The 23,153-nt window shown below is 36.9% G+C and overlaps 1 protein-coding gene across 2 annotated transcripts in view; it reads right to left on the bottom strand.

Annotated features, from left to right (window-relative positions):
• Nucleotides 1-23,153, bottom strand: part of OLA1 (Obg like ATPase 1) — a 103,106-nt gene that overhangs the window by 4,159 nt on the left and 75,794 nt on the right. For both annotated transcript variants that reach the window (XM_074594687.1, XM_074594688.1), the window contains 3 exons: nucleotides 3,389-3,529; nucleotides 2,607-2,703; nucleotides 403-525 (listed from right to left, as the gene is read on the bottom strand). In XM_074594687.1, coding sequence (XP_074450788.1) covers nucleotides 403-525; nucleotides 2,607-2,703; nucleotides 3,389-3,529 — 361 coding nt within the window. The remainder of the gene's footprint in view (nucleotides 1-402; nucleotides 526-2,606; nucleotides 2,704-3,388; nucleotides 3,530-23,153) is intronic.

The raw sequence follows: 23,153 nt of genomic DNA, 5'->3' as shown, positions 1-23,153 counted from the left end.
TCTGCGTTTCTTGCATTGTTTTTTAGAAGTGATTCAAAAATCTGCTATCTCATCTTAAAAAAAAATATTTTTAAAAAAAACAAGCTCATTTTAAAGCATATTAAATTCTGAACACTAACATGTAAACAGAGAAAAAAAATTAGCAGAGCATTTAGTCTTAGCGCTGACATTTAGTCCACAAACTGTTACATCCTGGACACTGAAATAGTTGCATTTCTGTTCAGTAAGTTGGTGCATTTGAATTCTTTCTTAAGTAAAAGATGAAAATAGATTTTCGTCTATTACTAGAGGTGACTGTTAAGATTAGCTTAGCATCAAGAACTTCTTCCCGGTGAAAAACAGACTTGAAATGGAAAAATGGCACACGTGGAGGAAGGGAAAAGAAAAAGATGAGGAGCTCACCTTGACAGCAGCTTCTGAACCTCCTTCTTTAAAATCTTCATATTTCATTACTTCAGCCATAATGAATCCCTTTTCAAAATCTGTGTGAATCTTCCCTGCTGCCTGAGGAGCCTTCGTCCCTTTCTGTCAAAGGGAAGACCGGAAGAAAATTAATTGCATTTAGGAAGATTGATTGCAGGAAAGAGGTTTCTCCTTTTTGATATTCTTTCAGGATCTGCTGAAACTTTGTTTCGTATCAGTTAAAATGTCACACATACAGCTGGGTAATTCTCAATATTGGGGCATACAGATAGATGCCTTTGCCACAGATAAACCAACTGATATTAAAAGAAGGGCAGCTTTGTTTTTCCTAATAGGTATCAACAGTAGTATTGATTTTAGAAGCTATGATTGTGTTTTGTTGTGGGATTCACTTCGATCCCTGGCTCTCCACGCAGAAAGTGAGGAAAATAAAGATTTTTAAATAACTTTAAAATTTGAATTACTCAAGACTTTTACTTACGTCCAAATAATTTCAATTAAATGCTAACATTCATTGGCGAACCACATTTGTAATCAAAAATGATTTATGGATCTCAAGCCCTACATATCAGCTTATTTTTATTTCAGAATAATTTTAGTAAGTCTAATATAGAAGAAAATGAGTATTCTTACCAAAATGTCAACAACTGAATCACTAAAAAATAAAAAAAAAATCACAGGCAACTATTATAAGATAATTTAAGTTTATGTGATAGAGGGGAATGCATTATAACTGCATGCTTTAAATTACAAGGACATACATTCTGTGCACACACAACCATGGAGAGAAATTTGAGAAATAATGGTGACCTAAAGGCTGCTTAATAAAGCATGTTAAAGTGCTAAGGAGTCTGACAGTGTAAAGCACAGTTTTTACAATAAAAGATGTATTGGGTTAATATGGCTACTCACTGATGCTTACCTGACTAAATATCTTTGCACATTAAATCAAAGATACTTACAATCAGTCTTAAGATAAACCAGCTTTCAAATTTTCTAATATAGAGCAAGCATTTCTCCTACTGAAAACAGCGGAGTTTCAGAATGTGCTTTTAAAAGCTATGGCCAGAATCAGAACAACAAAACTTCCTCTTTTATATTATTTTGGTAGCTCTTCCAGGCACTTTAGCTAGCAGTCATCACATAAAAGGAGATGAGATGAAAAGGCTAAAAAAATAACCATGCTTTTAGTAAAATAAGTTTAATGTGCAAAAACATATACACAAACATCTGCAGCAGTATTAATAAAAATATACATTTACTGGAAATTATGTTGATTAATGAAAACAAATTAATTCCATTGAATGAAATTAAATACAGTACGAAATTCACTGCACAGCACTAAATACACCGATGCAAAAAACAACAGCTCAGTGACAGATCTTCATCTCCAAAAGTTGGCATTTTTGTAATTTTTAAGATAGAGTTTCTAACCACATGCATTTCAAAATATTTTTCAATACTAATCTTTATATTATAACGTATTTGCATTCAAAGGCAAACCACTACAGCTCAGCTCTAACTGTCCTCTGGGAATAAATTAGTCGATCTCTATGGCTATAATCATTCTACATCAATATTTAAAATTCACAATACAATTTTAGGCATTACATAAGTTCCCGGCTAAACATATAAAAATACCAAAATAAACTAGGTCTAAATATTAAAGTCAGTAAAAGACCTGAATTACTGCACACTGATTTTAGGGTTTTGAGCCCAACTGTGTATCCACGAGGAATATAATGATGTTATATTGCTTTTATTGCTGAAAATGTAATCCGAGCAAAGCAAAGGAGGAATGAACCACCCGCAACCCAAACAAACTTAGTGAATACAAAATGAAAAGCAACATCAATTTCACTGCAGACAAACCCAGTCACACAGATTAAGCAAGCACAATACTGGTACGTCTTATCTCTGACCACAGGAGGAGGGTAGACAGATTCTACAGGATGAAGAAATTCAGACTATGTAATAGGCAGAATCAATTGTTACCTGCCTCAATCAATGCAGCTCCACTTTCACTGTTCAGCAGCTCACAAATAATTAAAGTTATCCTGGACAAAAACCTCATCTGTAATGACTAGCTAACCGCCACCATGACAAACTTCAAAGTCAGTGATATCAATCTGAATTCAATAGTGTGGAACTGGATATAGCTGATGAATAAGTATGAATCTTACCCTGATGGTCCATGCACGCACTTCATCTGGGCCTGCAGTGAAAAAGTATTCTAGTTGGAGTGCTGCATATCCAGCCTTAATGATCTTTGCTAAAGCACTGAAAAAAAAAAATGAATCCAATTCATTCAACATACACACATAAACCAGCTAAATGCCCCAAGTAATCAATTTACGGGGAAAGACATCGCATATTTTGAAGACATCGGGTCTACTTCTAAACACAGCAATAATCGCAGTAGCCTTTTGCTTTGAACTCTCTTCAGAAGAACTACTTTTTTTTACTGCAGCCTCATAAAGACAGTATTTTGATTTGTTTATTCAGCAGGATACAGAAATATGGGATAAATTTAAATCACCCTATCAGGCAGCACTTTTGGTCTCATGCAATTTTCAGGACTCCAGGTCATGAAAGCGTAACTGTTTGACTGAAATTCAATATTGAAACAATTTATTATAGTTCTTCAGAAAAATTATGGCAAAATTTTCTCCACTGCCCCTATTCCCCATGGATGACAAAACAGTTTTGGTGATCATTCCTTCTCAAAAATATACATAACTAATACCTATGTTATAATTAAAACACTGTACAGAGATGACAGATGACAGTTAAAAACTTAATTTAAAATAAATCTTTTCACTCTGTCTCATGGTAAAGAAAGGAGAAGATTCTCTCTTTATAATGGTAATTACTCTGTCATTTATTATTCTATCAGCGCAAGCAATTAAATTACTGCAAGGAAATAGTTGATAATAAAGTGTAGGGAAAATGAATGCTAATTAACCTTTGTGTCATGTTCTCTTCCAGATACTTCTGTTTCTCCTCAGCACTCATATCTTGCAACTTGAGTTCCAAGGCCCCACTAAAAGGAATGACCAAAGCACCCGGGTCGTGCTTGTCCACCCACTCTTTAATTTTTATCAACCTGTAGACAACAAAGGGCACAACATTATCTTGTAGTGCATGCATGGCTGTACCACATTCATTATTATCAAGTAGCACATACATATTCATAAGAATTGCACGGTTTTATGATGCCATCTTTTTGTGTATTGCTTTCCAAGGTCAAGGCATTAACAGGCAGCAATTGCTTCAGGTGTACTCCATTAACATTTCACTGTTTCTTGGTTTCTGTTTGGCATTTAATCTATCAGAAATAGGCATAATCTGAGACAATAACTAGGGTTTTGGTAGAGGTTAAATACTTGCAATCTAAAATGCTAACTGAATAAAACTTTGTAGATCTGTGGATGTACATTTTTCTGAGACTTCCAAGAGTGATATTTATCAAATGGCGTAAAACTGGGGGTCTTCAGGTTTTTTGTGGTTGGGGCGTGTTTTTTTTTTAAAAGCATCTCAGTGGCTAAGGCCGCTGATATTAGCGGACAGAAAAGAACACTGCACTCCATAAACTCCTAGATAGCAAGCAGCACCCTGCTTTTCCTGGCTATTGATCTTGCAGTACGCCATAGCTAATGAATACAGGGCCCTGTTTCTACGAGTTTCTCCTACCTTTCTACTATCTCTCCAGGACAAAGCTCCTAGATATTGTACTACTATTATTTTTAAATAAAGAATCACATTTTTTGTTTCTCTTCGTCCTCAATAACTGGCAGCATCAGTAACAGTTTGCTGTACATCTAATTATTTAATTTTTTTTTTAGTTTAACAAAACTACAAATTTAGAGCTACAGATTTATGGTGCTAATTTTTGAATGTCCAATATCCTATTAAAAATTAAGAAAATCTCGTCAGCAATAGCTGACGTTTAAACCACCTTTAAACACAGGCATCACGTTCGTGACTGCAAATACCATTTATGTTAAATTTAAGGGAGACATTCATAAATGACCTGTAAGGAGTTCAATGTTATTTATAGGGCACTATTTCTGACCAGGTGTGAATGGTAAGCATGACAACTCTGTATGCTCAGCAAGAGAACTCAAGAGGCATAGGGATATTTCCTGCACACTAAGACACAAAGTACAAAATACAGTACTTTGGGTGCCATAGATGCTTCGGACCTGAAGCACCCACCATACAGCACGGGGTTTTACGCTTGCTGAGTTCTTTTTCTTAGTACTGCTAATCTCCAAGATTTAGACTAAGGTTTTAACTGCTATTATACTAAAGTGCCTTGAAACTGCGGCCTGCAAACCTTTAAATAATCAATGCAAATGTCACTTCAGAAAAAAATGAACTGAACCACAAGTTCATCAACACACATTTGTCACGGAAAATAGCAGGGGATCAGAGCTATTATGAGATTAAGTGCATGGCCCACTGAGTAGGGTTTTAGATGGGACAAAGAATATAAAAGTTCACTCAACAGTTTTCACACGTTTGTTATATAAGGCTGGTCTTCTATCATTTACTTATGTAAATACCCCATCAGTGGTTTTCAATCCTCATTATACTGATCTTTTTTTCCTCCAGTTATCCAATGAAAATATAGTCTGGTATCCAGGACTGATACTGAAACACTATTGCCTTCAGAAAAGTGTGAACTGAAAAATCACAATTAAGGTGCATTTCTGAATGCGACGTGTGACATTTAACAGCATTTCTAAAACTCACATTTGTAGTTAACTAATTTATTTTGGCTAATAAACTGGATATCAAAGTTCAGAACTTATAAATGCCAACCTTTTACAGAAAATGTGTCTAGAAATGGATCTGCTATTCGTAAGTGTACTTCAACATCTGTACATACATCCTTTTTATTATTTTTTTAACGAAAGTATCTAACACTGGTCTCTAGACTAATTAAACAACGCACCAAGTGAAAGACAGAATGAAACATGCTAACTTGAAAAAGTGAATTGAGCCTAAAAGTAACGTCAAAAATCGGATTCAAATTCTGTTTGGTAAATATGGTCATCGTAACTAATAAACTAAGAACTATTGTGGAACAACAAGATAAGAAATAATTACTTTGGCTAAAACACCAATTCAGAATAATAATAGTCTTAGACTGTCATTTTAACAGCTTTTCTATTGAGTCCTTAGAGGGATTATTTGCATTCCTCAGGTATTCTATTGTACAATTCAGATGAATAAAGACTTACAAATCATTCCTCTACCGCCAGTGTGAGACTTTGATCCAGTGAATACACCATTGTACCTTAACTATAATTGGCAAAAAACCTGACAGTGTAGAGCATCACAAGCTTAATAACAAAGGAGAATATCTCAAAGTGTTGACAGATGATCTTCATAATGCAGGAGCAGCGCTGGTACATTTTAGCAATAAATGAGCACTGAGGTCTAAAGGTCTCTGAAGTGACTGACATCAGACCTGCTACAGCCTCACTAAAAGAATAAGGTACTGCATCCCACTCTCTACAGACAGTCGGGTTCTCTGCCTGTGTCTTTCACTTTTGTGACTTTCAATGTCACAGGAATTACTAAAAAGTACCAAGGAATTCCCCTAATGGTGATCAAAATAAAGAAAACAATAAAAAAAAGGTAAATACTCAAATATAAATACACTGCTATGTTTCTAAATGAAATTATCCCCAAAGCAAAAATGCTTGACGAATAATCAGTAAAGTAATAGCGCAAGTTTGCTTTCCTGTTAGGGATAACCAAGTGTGCTAAATAGAACAAAATTCTCTTAACAAATCGTAACAATTAATGTCAAAGTCTGCTTTATTTGAGCGTGGAAACGCTGTATATCTGGTAAAAGGACAGCATTAGTAGACTCATTTGGGCCTTTGTTAAGATAAGCAAATCCTGGAGTATGTCTCCAGAATTTTATGCTGTACTTGATAATGAATGATGAAGGGTATTGGATTTTAGGCTGAGAGAAAAGTCTATTCACACTTAAATTATCAATTTTAAAAAAAACCGAAACACTAAATGTAACAACATGAAAAGTTAAAAAAAAAAAGAATCAAAACAAAACTCCATGTAGAACAGGCAGAACGAATGACCACAACTAACAGCTGAACTACTGTAAGAAATATGAAAGCGCTCAAGATGAAAACTCTTCTTGACAAAGTAAACTGAAAACTACGTGAAAACAGTATACACACTAACAGCAATCAAAAATATCCTCTTTCCTAATTAGGTTTTCATTATTAGTAGAGTCAAAACTAAATTCTGATTATAAAATATAGAGCAGAAAGAAGAAAGGCTTATTCTAGTCCTGCTCAATAATAACAGCGAGGGATCTTTCGGAGCATTCTGGACATCCGACAGCCTTCCCCTATCAAGGTGGCTTGGCTCTTCCCCCCAGGTGGCTCTGGGCAGAGGAGGAATGTGCCAACAGCAACTACAGAGGGTACCTGGATTGAAATTTGATTCTATTTGCCACAAATGGACAAAATATCCCTTCTGGAAAAAAAAAAAAAATACAGACCCAAGAGACAGTAAGACAACCATTCATTCTGTGATGGCAAAAAGAAAACCTTAACTAAAAGTTGAATTGAAAACTCAAACAGATTGAGAATTGAAAACAAAAACAGATCTGAACAACTTGCAAGCGAAGGCAGCACTCAAAATTCTGGCCAGGGAAAACAGCCAAGAGGGATTAAGATGCTCGCTCCCACCTAACACTGTTACCGTTGGCTGATACGGAGATAAGGAAGGACAAAAGCATATCAGCATATCTACTACTAACTCAGAAAAGCTGTCAAGACCAAGATGTTTTCTTGCCACTACTAGATTCCGAAGTATGACGAAGGCATCATTTAAGGCCATTCCAGTTTTTAACTTTCCATCAGCCCGACAAGGAAAAAGTACACAAAAGAAGCTAGTGACTTCATGTGTAGAAGGATCAGGACAACTACCAGAGTTACCTCCTGCTATTAAATCAGGATGCAGAACAGGCCTTGGAGAAAGGCTTAAAAATGGGGGCTCTTGCTGAGAAGGCCAATGAGCAAAAAGCACCAGAAAGGGGAGCTGTGCAGAAGGCAGGGCCTTCACTCTAAAATGGTGATGGTTCTTGAGGCAGGAGAAACCCAAACCTGCAGACAACCAAAATAAAGAGGTACAAAAGTTGCAGAATGTACATTAACTACAAATCGGTATTTGACAGTTCCACATGAGAGATCCAGCTGGGAACAGAGACAGAGTTCAGATGGAAATCAGAAGTAGCGATGGAAGAGAGAAGCTGCAGAGAGAACTTAAGCTCAGTGGACACCTGCAAGACAAGATGATCTGAAAAACTGACCCTTGAGAAGAAAGGTGATCTGTCAAAGTACGCTTTTGTGCAAGCAAGACCAAAAAAACCCTCATCTAACTCATGGAAGAGAAACAACTGTTTTTCTGTTCTACACCCAAACGAGGGGAAATCAGCAGAAACAAAACAGCATGGCACGGAAGAAGAAAATACCAGGCAGCACCACAAGAAGGAAAGAAACAAATGTAGATAACGAGATAAGATCAAACTAAGCGATCAAAACATACAAAAGACTGAAAAAAAAGATCTACAGATAAGAGTGAGAACAAGAGGACCTAGCAATTCCAACAGGCTCTTCTCCTTGGCACTTCTAATCAACCCCAGATTTTTTAAACCTTCCAAACTCAATCTGTTTAGTCCTTTGTTCCCCACTGTTGAGAAGTTTCCCACATGTGTAGCCTAAGCCACCTTTATTTCAATTTAAATGCATCAATTTAACTGAGCCTATACACCATGGACTGGGAACACACACTACCTATTTCTTTAGAGCAGCATTTTACATACTTAAAAAATTGAAGTCTTTCTTTTTTATTTTGAGTTTTCTTTGTAAGCCACGTATTTTTTCTAACTTTGAACCTTTCCTGGACTCTCTCCGATGGGTCTAAAAGTTCCTGGAAGCACACAGTACCTAATGTACTCCTTAGAGCTCTCAATAATAATGTCTTATAAGCATTAAAAATAGCTAGAGGATTAACTCACAAATTTTTCAGGTGATTCTCCTGTTTATAAAACCCATTATAGCATTTGCTTTTTTGGTGACAGCACTGCACCACTATCTCATGCTCAGTTTATAACTTATTGTATGACCCTGCTTGACTAGCTGTTTTTAATACTATATTTGCATAGTTGATTATTCCTGCATAAAATACTTCTCAGAAGTTGCACCCTAGCTCTTTTTTTCCCTAATGATTTATTCTGTTTCTCGAGATGCTCCTAAATTCTAATTTTGTTCTATACATACACCTGGACATCTCCTAGTTTGGGGTCATCTACAGATTTAACAAGAATGCTCATCATCCAGCTCATTAATGGAAATACGTAACAGTATTCAATCAGCAGCCGCTTCTGCAGATCTCATAATGAGATATTCTTCCATTTGGAAAGTGAACCACTGATAACTATGCTCTGTGTATTATCTTCCAACCAGTCTTGCATGCTCAACTTCCAGTAATTTCCATCTAGCCAATACTTCCTAACTTGTTTATGAGAATACTGTATGGCACTGAAACCTTTAAAGGCTTAATAAAATCCCAATATGTAGTAAAGTATATTTTTTCACTATATGCAAGACCATTAAATTTATGACAAACCAAATATTAGAGCCATCTGACAATTTAGACAAGTAATAGCCAACATGAATTTGTGAAGACAACTGGGTTGCTTCTAGGTGATTAAAAACAGTTGAATTGTTCCGTTTTTCTTGAAATTAAAGGAAAATTCATTGACTTAAAAATGTCTTGTTTCTTCTTTCCTCTTTGTGGCTTTCTCTTGTCTTTTGAAGCCTCACCCATTATCCACAAGTTATCTAAAATGATAGGCATTGCCAAAAAATTAGGCAATGATTTACTTTTTTGTTTGTTTTTTTTTTCCCCAGGTCCCAAAACATTCTACTATGAGTACCACTAGATTTAGTTGATTTGGTGGGATGGGAGAGGAAGATCTAATTTACCTAAGCACCAGTAGCACGTGATATGGTTCGTAAGCGATGTCCTTCCCTTCTGTTAGCACGGACAGACTCCACAAAGATCAGGTCCCACTGTCCTCAGTGCAGTACATATATATAGATGTATATGTATGTGTATTCTTATATAAATAAGAAACATTCACAGCCTCAATAAGTTTTCATTCCAAATCAATACAATCAACTAAGAATGGAATGGTGAAAATTATGATACTAACGTATATAATAATTTCGTATCACAAAATAGGTCAGTTAAGAACAGGAAGCACCGGCTGCACTGTGCTGTAACAGATTAACTTGCTGCAACTCTTACTGCTACCTGCCTTTTTCAGGGTATCCCTTTCTTCTTGCACTACATAAAGGGAAAGGAAGACTAAATAGGAAAACATTAAAGAATAAAAAGGTACTTTCTTCCCCACCATCATAGTTTGCATTTTATGAAGACAACAAATCTACAGGTTTGCAGAATACCTGTTACTGACCTAGGCAATCCTGTTTCACACTGTCAGTGCCATTTACAAATTTATTTTTTTATTCCCTGCTCCCAAATGGCCAGGAGGAACACAGCAATCCTTAGATTTCAAACGGCCCTTTCCCAACCCCCACCCGTCACCTGCAAATACTTTCTAGCAACGCTTCAGAACAAAAGTGCTGCCCGCCCACGCTGGGCTGCTCCCTGCCCAGGAGCCTCCTCTCAGCCCCTCACGATAAGAGCTTCAGGAACTCAGAATTTCCTTTATCCAGTGCATCCTGAATGCTTTAAGTTCCTCAATACCTTCCTGGAGTCTGATGTTTGTATCCCCTCCAGTATTCAGTCACTGCATCCAGATGAACGTTACAAGAGATGCGGAGAACCTGTCTCTCGTGTTAGATGTCACTCACATCTCCAACACATATTGACTTGAGCCTTGAAACATGCAGTGGAATAGTCCTTAAAAGTCTTTCCCACAACATTTTTGGGGACTTGAGACACATGCCATGATCTCAGGAATCTTATGACAGAATAGGTATTCTGTTCTACCAGATCTGGATTTCACACTGTGTAACTTCATCGAAATTTCAACTGATACTGTATCAAGAAAAGAAGAATAGAAGTTCCTGATCAACACTGTCATTTGCCATTTATCACAGATGGGTTTATAACTTTCCTTAACATTCTCCTTTGAAATGTAAGTAATCCCAGGCTCTCTGCCTCATGTGCGTCAAAGCAAGTTTTTCCAGGGTCTTGATCTGTCACGGCCATTATCTTAAATTCCCTATAATTCTGCAAAATCATTCGTTAGATGGGGGACCAGTATTGCACCTACTATTTTAGTTCCTGTTGCATCCCAGATTCTAAAGAAACATTTTCATAAACTGGACATGAGCTTCTCACCCCCTTCCTTATCCACCCAGATGTTACACTTGCTTTTCTGCTACCAGCGGCACATGGAGCGGAGACTCTACCAGCACTCCCTGCAGGCGTATTCATACTGTTCACCAACAAAAACAATCTGCCAAAAAGCAGTTTTGGGAAGGAGAATTTATTTCTTTCATACTCCCCCTCCCCACCCATTTTCTTTTAAGCTGAACTAATTCACTTTCCCATGTATCCTTACAACTGGTTGTGCCAATGTAACTGAAGGGTGGTGGAGGAACAGGTGAAGACTGTTGAGGATGGGAGTGCCTTAAGTTAGCTTACCACCCGAAAGAGAGCAATGCCATGAAGCCAAGTTCAATCAGGAATTTTGATATTTATTGTTGGAGAATGCTTGCGTATGGCATGACTCCTGAGTAAAAATTATCCCATATGAGATCACTTAAAAATAAACTCTTCAAGGCAGAAAACAGCATTAGTTGACAGGGGGAAAATATTCTGGAAATTCATATGAAAACACTTCATGTCCTCAAGATATAATTCTGTTAACAAATTGTCTAACATAATATGGGTAGTAGCATAGAGTTCTCAGTTTATTTGGTCTAGAAAGCTACTTGGAGATATTCACTGTTCAATGGTTTGTTAAAAACACAGAAGGACATAACACCTCACTTACAACTTCATACTGCTGACCACTTTGTGAACGTATCTCATACAAAGATTTGACTTAACTGACGTGAAACTTGTTTAGCTGTTTTGGGTTTGCAAGATGTTGGAACTGTGAAAGAAATAACAGCAGAGAACATGATATTACCTGTAGTAAGTAATAAAGTACCACACAGACAGTATTTAATGGACAAAATACTTTTACAACTAGGAGGAATAAAGCATGCATAACAGAAAAATCCTGTTGATGACCTGCAACCAAGTTTGAATTAAAAAGTATCAAAATGGCAGAAAGACAGAGAGAAAGAGGTAAAATAATCCAGAATGACTTTTTCTGCTAATCAATAGAAAGCTCCCAGTAAGAAAAGATTTTTCAGTCCCTTATAAAGCGAATTCCATTTAACAAAAGGTCAGTTGAGGTAGCCCTATTTTAAACATTTGTAAGACACATCATTCATGAAGAATAAAGATCTCGAAATCCATTTTTAAGGCATTCATTTCTGATCTAATTTTCAAGACTTCAGTAATATCTCTTTATCCAAATTATGGTCCCCATTAAAGTGATCAAAAACAATTACGAGTTGAGTAATAATGAAAACAGTACTACACTGCTGCTGTAGCACCTGCTGGTACATGAAAGGCTTACAGTCTCTCGTTTTCCTTGGTCTGCCAATTCCAAAAATTAATTCTGTCTTAACACGAGGAAAAAAAAAAAGACAAAAAAAAGACAAAAAAAAAAAAAGACATGGCTGTTGCTGTCAGCAAGGATCAAGCACAGTCAAGACTGAACTATTGATGAAACTGCATAACAACGCAGCCTGCAACAAATCGTGTACGTTATGTTCCGTAGTTACAGGCACACCGGGCTCCACTTGCAGCACACATACTTTGGACAGAAAAGATGATTTTGGAAAGTCACATCTTGTTGTTCTTTCTGCTATCATTTATAAACCGCAGAGTTGTGAAAGGTTATCTTGAAAACTAACAAAATAATTTAACAGATGCTTGTCCATAAATTATAGCAGAAGGAGCAAATCTCAGTCACAAGACTGATGAGACACTACTACAGATCAGTAGAAAGAGTCCCTATTCCATAATCAGGTTTACACTATGGCATGATAATTTCAACTTTCGTCTCTTGACGTGGTTTCTTATGTCACATGGAAAATTGTATTCTTAACGGTCCTATACAAAAAAAGTAGAAAAATTCATATAAATGCTATTACAGCAAAGTCTCAACTCTGTAATCCTATAAAAAATTATAAGCCATCAATAAATAGACTATTTGATCAAAAAAACAGGTGATGCCTTAACAACAGAAACTTTACATGAAATGCACAGTGGACAACACCATTTAAAATTTATATTCTTTGATTCTTCTATGTACTGTGTGTACACAAGCAAATACAAGGCCATACTCCCAAACAAAAAAATATGATCTACATAAAACTCCTGTGTAATGAAATAAATATATACTAATAACACAAATGCAGACTACAATATGTTTTAGTTTTAGCTTTCACTAATGTCACACAACAATTTAATGAAACCTAAACGAAGTGGGTCAGAATATTCCCCCCCAGTACTCTTAATGAAATATCTTCTCCTGCTCACACATGGTAAGAGGGAGACGCCTTCCTCGCCTCTCCAGAATTAGTCTGTGTGATCTTAATTGTGGAATCTCTCCAGAGCACGGAATTGACATGAACGCCCTCTTCCTCCCTCCATCAGTTGTTAAAAACTATGAAAGTATTAAAATTGCAAGAGTCAAACAGTACCACAAGAGCAGCATTACATTTAAAATAATAAACCTTGCTTATTCCCCCTGCCCCCTTGGACCATTACCAACTACTAACATTTTGTGATCACACGATACTATGAGCGACGTTTTAAGAAACAATTTTAACGAGACTAGAAGTAAGAACCATAGAAGCTGGTGATAGTAGCAAAGGTTGGGGGAGGTGGGGCGTGTTTGATGAAGAAAAGATCAAATTTGTTATTACGCTGGAATATGCTACTCAATAAATCAGAAATTAGCTTTGATATTAATCCAGAGAAAGAACACCATCTAAGCTCTCAGTATAACAATGAAAGAGTTTAGTTGAAGGGTTAATGTGCAAACTACAGCAACTCAAAGAATACAAGGCTTAATTTCAGACACCTGATTTAGATAGCGTATCTCGCTCTGCTCCCTATATAGTTAATGAAGCAGGAGGCTCTTCTGAGGACAATTCAGAGCACTTAAATTAGGGCTCCTGTTCTCACTTTCTTCTTAAAGCATCTTCTCTCTCCTCTCTTCATAGGCTGCTTTAGAAACTAACCCTGACCTTAAGTGCCTACGGTGCTTATGTAAAATTATGTGGTGTGCCTCAGTCTTACATCCCGCTGATATATTTCCCCAAAATACTGCCTAATAAATACAATAGCATACACTCTACTGTCATATGAACGTGACCATGTCCAAGTAAAACACTAAATGAGTTCAGGATTTTCACAGTGTGCAGAGATGCTTTGTATGAAACCCACTTCACTAATTTGAAAAGCTGTCATAAAAATGTTCCATTCTACAGACACAGTCTGTTTACCTGTCTAAACTATGGTGAAATGAGAAAAAAAATTAACAATATCTGAATCATCTACTAAAACATACTTGTCCTAGGGGAACACTAACTTTGATTTTTTTTCAGAAGCAGGAATAAGTATCTGTATCGGTGTCTGAAATTATGCTCCATTTATCTGACGGACTGTAAAGGATCTGTTAGACACGAAGATTTTTATGGCTGAAAATGGAATGACAAAGTAAATTTCTGTCAGAAATAAATACCCTTATTCTCTGGGTGGGTGTGCACAAAACATTTTTATTTGCAAACACAAAACTAAAATTTGATTTATTATAAAACTACGAGTTTACCTATCTTCATTTTCTTATTGATTATGGAATTAGGATGCATTCAACGTCCCCAGCAATTTTAACAACAAAAATTATTTGAGTGGAAAGAAGTTCCACCTTGAAGTTACAGTGCTCTGTGGTAACAAGCACTAACAACAACAGGATCAAAACGCCAAACATAAAATGCAAGCTACTTTAATTATTACGACTTGGTCCAAAAAACATTTTTCAATAGAAAGTCAGAACGTAAGCCCAAAAACATACTAATTCATGTTCAGTCTCCTCTCAGTAACGAAAAGGCACCATGTGAGGTGGCATACATGATAGTTGTCAACATAAATGAAAATGTTCATGAATAAAAAACAGGCTGTATAAAGAGCTAATTATAATATTACTATCAATTGCTAGCTTGCGCTTGCAAATCTTTCATATCATATAAATGCATTGTTTTTGACATTTCTCTGTAGCTAAACATCACATCATTTCACTTTTTCAAAGTAGTTCAAATATGCACGGGATATACTATAAGGAACGTGGGGTCTGATCTACAGTTACACCGAAAAAGGGAAAAGACTATGACATAAATGTGCATTGTCTTTAAAAAATAATTTAAAACATTAATCAGCTTCCAAGTAAAAAAAAAAAAAAGATCTAGACTTCTAACAGCCTCTATAAAATGATTTCTACTTTCTCTACATTCATCCTTTCTATCCAAAACAGCGGTTGAAAAGACTTCACCCCATCATGCAACTGAAGATTATACTACATACACACAAAGCGATAGTGAAGTTGTGAATTATTCAACTTGCATCCAGATGTTTTCTTACCTTTAGAAACACTGTTTATTTGCTTAAAGCAATCACTTACACTCTTTTAGCACATGAGCTGTAAGAAAAGCCCCATTCCTGTTTTAATGTTCAAATGGATTCTTCTTCTATTTTAGAAATGCCGCAGAACTTAAATTTGGAAAAGGCCTGCTCAACTGGCAAGAGCCTTAGTAAGTAATACATAGTTAAAAGCAGACTTAGCCAAAGGAAAAATACTTAAAAAAAATTGTAGTAGGCAGCTATTCTGGGACATGACAGTCTATCCATTTCTCCACCAAAGAAGTCACTTAGTCAACAGATACAATGCTATTTTAGACTTAGTTTGGTTGAGTAATGACACCATCAAAGAAGAAACGATCACAGAAAATAACCTTGGCAAACACAAAGTAATTTGGTTTAAAAGAAAAAATAAAACATGCCCTGATAAATTTATTCTCTCATTGATATAACATATGATTTTCCACGCAGGAGAAATACACCTATAAAGTATTTGATAGTGTGCTGTGTGTGAAACTGTTCATTCAGCTGAAGAAGAGCAGAAAGTGGATTTGTACAGAGCATGTACTGAGTAATGCACCGGATCTGTTAACAGGAGAACAAATTGGTGTTTAAGGATACTGTTAATCAAGTTAATCAAGGCTCAAACTTAGGACTGATCCTGTTTAAATACATTAATGACCTTGACACAAACATTAGTTGCATGCAAAGTTTACGTTTGATACAAGAGCAGGCGACGTCGTCGTCCTCAAAGACATTGTCATCACCGATTGGAAGTGACACAGAGGGGGATCACGATGGGTTAGTCTTCTTCAGAGCAACTCTGAGCCACCAAGACGATGCAACAGGGAAAAGGCAAACGTAATCTACAGATCCTACTGGAAATGCTTCCCTTCTTTTAACAGGACGCATTACATCTGCACATGAAGTATTCATGAAAGCATGTGGAGTACCACATGGTCAGCTAAATTCACAACAGGTCTAAGATTATCAGAGGAATGGGAACCTCATGTAAATGACAGAGAGAAAATTGATAATGCCTGCTTTAAATAAGTACCAGAGGTAAACACCAATTAGATAAGATACTATTTAATCTACAGGACAAAGCTGCCAGAACCATCAATGAAATAAACCAGCCATGGAAAAATGTAGGCTGGAAATTAGCAGAACATTTTCAACCCAAGGCAGCAGCGAGGTTCTGTGAACAGCCTCCCAATACTAAGTGCAAAACAATCAGCTACCGTTAAAAAAAAACACCTTAATTAATTTATGAAAGTCATTATACTGTGTAGCTACCAACAATAACTGGTTCTCTACTGAATGCAGAGGAGGGATTACAGTAATTTAGGGATTACCATATAGTTACAAGGAAGCACTATACTTTGTGAATTCAGAAGTACATAAAGGCTACGCAGAAATGCAAAAGGGAGACAAAGAGGTCTCAATCTCATACAAATCAAGTTCCTACACGTTTTGTAAAAACCAATGCTTCCACTGGGGAAAAGCCACAAAGAACTCAAACACCACATAGTCGACTTGGCTGGAGCGAGCCAGCTGACCAGCAGGAACAGGCTGGCAGAGTGATCATCATGCAAAAAGTCCTCCCGAGCCACAGAATATGATGCTACCTGCTGTTCACTGCACTATGTCACTGCTTTTTAAAGAATGAATATAAATTAAGAATCACCATTGTAAGGAAACAAGACTCAAACTCTTGGAAAATTAGACTTCATGAGTTCTGCTCTTCCAAAATAAAATGTAATAAAAGTCAAAAGTAGCCCATAATACCATGTATAGTTACCAGTACTACTCACGAGGAGAGCATGGACAAGGCAGAAGAGGTGGCTGCGGGACTTGTATCACAGTTTGGCAGTAATCCATTTCAAAATCTGGGCAAGGTACACATTTTTAAAAATAACACTAATGAGAACACTGGACTTCATTACCCTAATTAGTCAAATGAAGTAAGTTAGGAACATGATTGTTTTAAAATGTGTGAAAATTGTAATGGAATTTCTTTACTTGGCATCACAAACAGAAATCTAAGAGAGACAGAAGTAAAATCCAGTTCTCCATCACCAAATCTCCAGGCCTTTAACATAAAGCCGTTCCTTGTCCTCCTCCAGTTCCACATCAGTATAAAGTTTTGCTTCAGAGGAAGGGAATCCCATCACCAGAGGTCTCCTATCCTACAGAGCCCTACTGCATCCTCAAGCACAAGCTTCTCCTTGGCACGGAGCGAGATAAGGTTGGCTGTAAAGGAAAGGGAGTCATTGGGTACACCCAGGAGTAGACAACCCTGTGGGGCAGGGCATGGATTCTGAAATGCATTCGCAACCTTCATTCCGACGTTTCCTGACTTTGAAGTGTTTTCCATTACAACATTAAGTCACTTAATATAGCTGTACATAATTCCCAATTTCTAGAAAAAAAACAATAGACCTGCTCAATTCTAAACTGAATGTACTCATCACATACCCATTACACAAACCTATCTTTGAGCTAATGGAGCTACAGTGAGCATTTGCCCCTCAGCAGACCAGAATGTGAGGAGAGGTGAGGTGTTCTGCTATAAGATGTCACAGATACTTGCTAAGAGCAGAGAAACAAAATGAATTTCATGCTGTGTTTTGTGAGGAGAAAAACCTAGTGAGTACAGTCTCTTCTGACCCTTCTTCCTAAAATACAGCCACTTTTCCATCCCATCAACAGTTCTTTGCATTCTGTTGCTCACTCTGGTTTCTTTTCCCAGTGTCATTCTCTAGTCTTCAAAGCTTTCCATCCTGGTCCAACAGGTCTTCAGCAAGATGCTTCCAAACGCGGCCCTCAAAACTCACACCTCTTCACTCCATTCGCCCCTCCCGCCTGCCCTAGCTTTTGGTCACTCCCACACTCCTACTTCCTTTTATCTCATTTGCGGGGTTAACAGGTCTGGTCCTGGCCAGGGACCCACCTCCTACTCAGTTTCCTTCGTTTCTCAACGTAGAGAGGTACATCTGGATCAGAGGCACTTCCAAATTCCTGTTAGGTCTGCTCAATTCCTAAGTTTAGTAACAGCTATTTCAAAGAAAAATTCCTTAGCCGCTGTGCATCTCACAGCGTTTAGCTCTACATTAAATATTTACCACAGCACTTTCTTATGTTGTTTAAAAAAATAAATCATATAAATAGTGAAGTTTTAAAATTTGTGTTCTGCACAAATCCAATGCATTTGAATGACTTTTCCCACTAGAAAGAGGACAAAGTAATTATGTGATAGGCTGAAATGACAGGAATAAAATACCAATTTAAAAAACAAACAAAAAAAACCCATTCCACTGTGTAGTTACTGGAGTACCAGAGACAAAAAAAACCCAATTCAATAAAGTTATTATATCTTACCAGATACATACAGTAATATTTGTTTTAAAGAAGTATTCAATACAAGTCCTTCATTAGAGTCTAGAAAAGCAGAGAAGATACAGTTGTATTTCTAGTGCCTCCGCTTACCAGATGAAACCTTCTCCCAATACAGGCAAAGGATAAAAAATGGGAACCTAAATAGAGCAGACTGAAACACAGTAACATTCCATCTTTCCTAGAAAGAGAAATTTCTCTCAGAAAAAGATGCAGTCGATAGTTTCTCTAGCGTGGTCATATAGTTACTGTGTGCTGTACTTTTGGTACGTACCTGTGGAGCAACAAGAAACGCCAAGAGTGCAGGAGACTTGACGTGACTTAATATTCTAGTCATAGCTGCACAGATCCTCATTTTGCTATTTGTCAACAAAGAAACCACAACTATGCGTGACATATCGATCAGAAAGAGGATACATTTTTAATGTTTTAATGAAAATAATGTAAAGCATGGAACTTCACAGCGAGGAGATGCCTAAAGCAGAAGTATTTCCCCAGCTCTTCAGCAGTTTTAAAATACTATGTAATAATCCTTCACAGAGAAAGCACCTACTGAATTTGTGCAAAACTTATATGCTGCGATCCTCAGAAAAGCACCACACTACAAATGTCTTCCATTCATTCCGAAGCAACCCAGATTCAGTACTATAGAAGCTGAAGGTACTGCTCAATGCAATGATTCATAGTTTCCCTAATAGAAAGATTCAGCAGTTTTCAGTCGAGACCTTTATACCCTCTCTGAATAAATGATGCCTGAAATTTTTATTCTTGTTCTAATGGAATTTCAATGGCCTTCACTGCAAATCTACTGGAAATTTTCGCATATTAAGTGGAAAAAATTAAATGATGTTAACCACATTTTAATGTGATTAAGGCTGACAGGGTCATTATTTCTGCTAATCACTCAGTTTAAAAAGCTCAAACAAAACTTTGTAACAGCCAACATTTTTTTCTGGTTTTCCGTATCTCTACTGTAGTTGAGAATTAAAGCCACTACAGAATTTGAAACACAGTATATATCATAAAAAGGATATATCGAGCGTTTTCTGCAATTTGTACATGGATTTCATTATAATTAATCTCAAGATTAGAAAAAGAAGGGGGGGCAGAATCAATCTTACAATATGTATACCCCTTTACTTCTTTTGTCTTTCTCAATCAAAAGACAAAATAGAACAAGAGAATATACATCCCTTCTCCTGTAGCTCCTATTTGCTAGTGAAAAAGAGGAAATATTTCTCCATGTCTTTACTGTGAACCAAAAGGTATGTGAAATCACTGAGAAGAATTTCTTAGAAAGTGTCTGTTGGGCTCTGCAATACGGAGTACGGAGTTCTGCTTGTTACCATTTAGATCGGCATAAGCTGGAAAATGAGCCTAAAAAAGTGGAACAGAGGCAAATGGCAATAATGGAGAGCAAAGAGTATAGAGTTTTCACAGTGTCTTGTAGCTTCCTCACGTGGAGGATCAACAATAGAACAGAAAATTAAGGAGGCTGCTGCTATGGTCACTGGCTCAGCCCGAGAGCCACAGCCTTCCAGCCAGCCCTGCCTGCTCCTGCTCAAAGGTCCACCACCAGCAGCACCATATCCCGATGGAGCAACTCCCCAAGACCAGTAACAGCACACAGAAGCCTTGGGGGCGATGGAAGGGAGTGGAAGGACTTAAGTTAAAAAAACACACATAAGTTGTTACATTCGCGCTACCAGAGATGGGGGGGGGCATGGGGGGGTGTTGTTTGTGGGATTTTTTTTTTTTTCTGGGTGGGAGGAGGCTGTTCAGAGTTTTTGTTTGGCTTGGGCTTTAGGCTTTTTGTAGGATTAGCATCTTCTGTAAAGACCACCCCTGTAATGCTTATTGCCTCCTCAATAATTAATACCACTCTCTGTGGATCCTCATTTCTGGAGGACCTTTATCTCTCATGCCATGTTATCTCTCTCCGCACAAACCCAAAACTTACAGATGATTAAAAAAATGGGAGGAAAAAAAAGCATTTCAGCATCCAAATTCATTTTTCTACGTACGTAATTATGCTTAAGTTACTTTAGAAGAGAACAAAAGTGCAGACAGACTGATTCACATTGATCATTCCCATCTGGTTTAATAGATACATTTCAACCTTACTGAATCACTAAAAATAAAAACTGTATTACAGCGGCTTCTTGAATTACAAAAAAAAAAAAACATTTAAAAAAATAGTAAAAAAGATCATTACCTACTTAACCTTAAAGTATGTGAAATTTACCTGAAAAAATATTTTATTTCCTCCCCATTCCTCAGCAAAGAATCCAATCACACACACAAATATTTTTAGATCTACTTCATGATTACGACAAAAAATGCTGAGAAACAAGATGGTAATTAATCATACACAAGTTATTTTCATATAAGACTTTCTTTCTACCTTCGTATCTAGCATGTACTGCTATTTCAACCACCAGCAGCTTTTTTTCTACAGAATATTTGCTTCCCGCCTGAATACTTTCCATAACAAGAAAAAAAAAGAGTCCAATGACATTAGATCATTTACTATCAATGAACAAACTACGTTAACATCAATATCATATTCCAGCTGTAGTTTGTGATGTTCTCAAAAAGCAACATTATTGGTATTGTTGGACTTTCTAGTTTTAGTGTGAAGCCATGCACTAGTGCATCAACTAACAACCTCACTGAATTCTTGTGCTCATCTAAGAAGGGACCCTGCTGAATGTCCTAATGCATCTTATTGTGAATCTTCAGCAAATAAAACTTCATGTATGAGCTCATGATGTGCTTTGCTGCTGGAAAGTCACAGGCTCTGTGGGAAGCTTTTTATCTTCCCAGCAGTCAGTTCTCTGAGAACATCAGTGCAGCTACTGTAGTTACCTGTAGATTACTTGTATTTTCTCACATCTGTGTCCAGCAATCTAAACCATGATGATAAAGGGTCATTAGGTTTTGAGTGAGGAAGGGGATGGACTAGACAATTTGCTCTGATAAGCTCCTTGTTGCGAGCGACAGTTTAGAATGTGAAATGTGGGGTTATGCACATTCTCAACTCAAAAACCGGTGTTCTCAGAGCAGCAATTAAAAATCATACTCAAACCCATCTTAAACTACATGAACACATCTTACCTGAAATTTTTACAATTAATAATATTGCAATAAAATAATTCCGTCATGGTAAGAAGGCCATCAACTGTCTATTAGCCACAAAGAATTCAGGTACAATTACTAAGATAACTGCTGTTTGGAGCACAGCAAAGCAATTTCCCACAGTGGGACTTACAGTTCAATTTACCAGTTGGGCAAATATTTTGTGCTCTGTAGTGGTCTACAGAGTTAACAGTTACCTGTAACATTTGAGCAGTGTTATACTTGGAGAAAACTTTCTCCAACCTAAACAGGTGTTTCTACTTTATCTCTTCCCATGAATACACATTTTTTCCAACACTGTTCTAAGAACTATGTTAAGGCTTTTCAATTAACATTAAATGCAAATTTATGAACGAGCCAATGGCTCTATTTTCCCATTCCAAGCTACTTACAATGATGTCTTGTAAGTTATAGGCTACTTGGAAGAGGGATGACAATAAGCACAATGTCACCTATAAAATTATGTTACTCCTTAAGTAACTTGATGAGGTGGTAACAAGCTATTTTTCCTTATGGGGTATTCTTAATTCAGTAAAATAATAATAAAAAGTGATCCCATGAGTTAGACAATACTGTCATAAATGGAGAGACATGTACCCACAAACGGAAGAAGGCTGCACTTTCATATGGAGCAAAACCAGGTACCATGAGAACAGTATACAGTGAGAAAACTCCACTGACACAGCCAGTGATAGAGCTGTAAAAATCCTTCAAAATATTTATAGTGAAATTTTGTGTCAAACTCCAGAGAGTATCACGGTATTATGTCCGGCAATAAACAAATACAGGGAAAAACAAAGGAGCCACTGAATATTTCTTGGTCAACATACAAGTTGGCACCAGAAATTCAGAGACTTCGGAGTATGAGGAATGTAACTACTACACTTCTCTCTTCTCAAAATTAAAGATTAAAATAATTGCCATTCAAACACTAACTCATCAGCTTAGATAGTTCAAAAGGGTTTTTTTCCATTGCCCTTGCAGAGAGGATGATATCCTGCTATGTTGCTTTTGAGTCTTAATTTCAAGTCAGTGAAGAAAAACAGAAGACTGACATTGTATGCAAAAAAATCAGGTCTATTTCCAAAGTAGAATAATAGTAACAATGCATGACCATAACGGATTTTCCACCAAGATTCAAAGACGGCATTTGAAAAACAGTTTTTTAATTTTACCAGTTATTTTTATTTTATACATATACATCTCCCAGTTCTGACTTCTGCAAGAGGACTAGCTACATACACCACACTTGTATTTTTCTTCATTATTGCTACATGGCCTGTAGTGAAAATGCAACATTTTGAGAACTAACATTAACAGTCTGCATCATCAGAGAAAATGAATCCTTAATAATTATTCATACACCAAGTAACTGTAAACCCAAATCATTTCAGAAGACCTGAATGTGTCAA

This window comes from Larus michahellis, chromosome 7 (assembly GCF_964199755.1).
Source record: "Larus michahellis chromosome 7, bLarMic1.1, whole genome shotgun sequence".
NCBI lineage: Eukaryota > Metazoa > Chordata > Aves > Charadriiformes > Laridae > Larus > Larus michahellis.
This window is presented reverse-complemented; position numbering and strand designations above follow the sequence as displayed.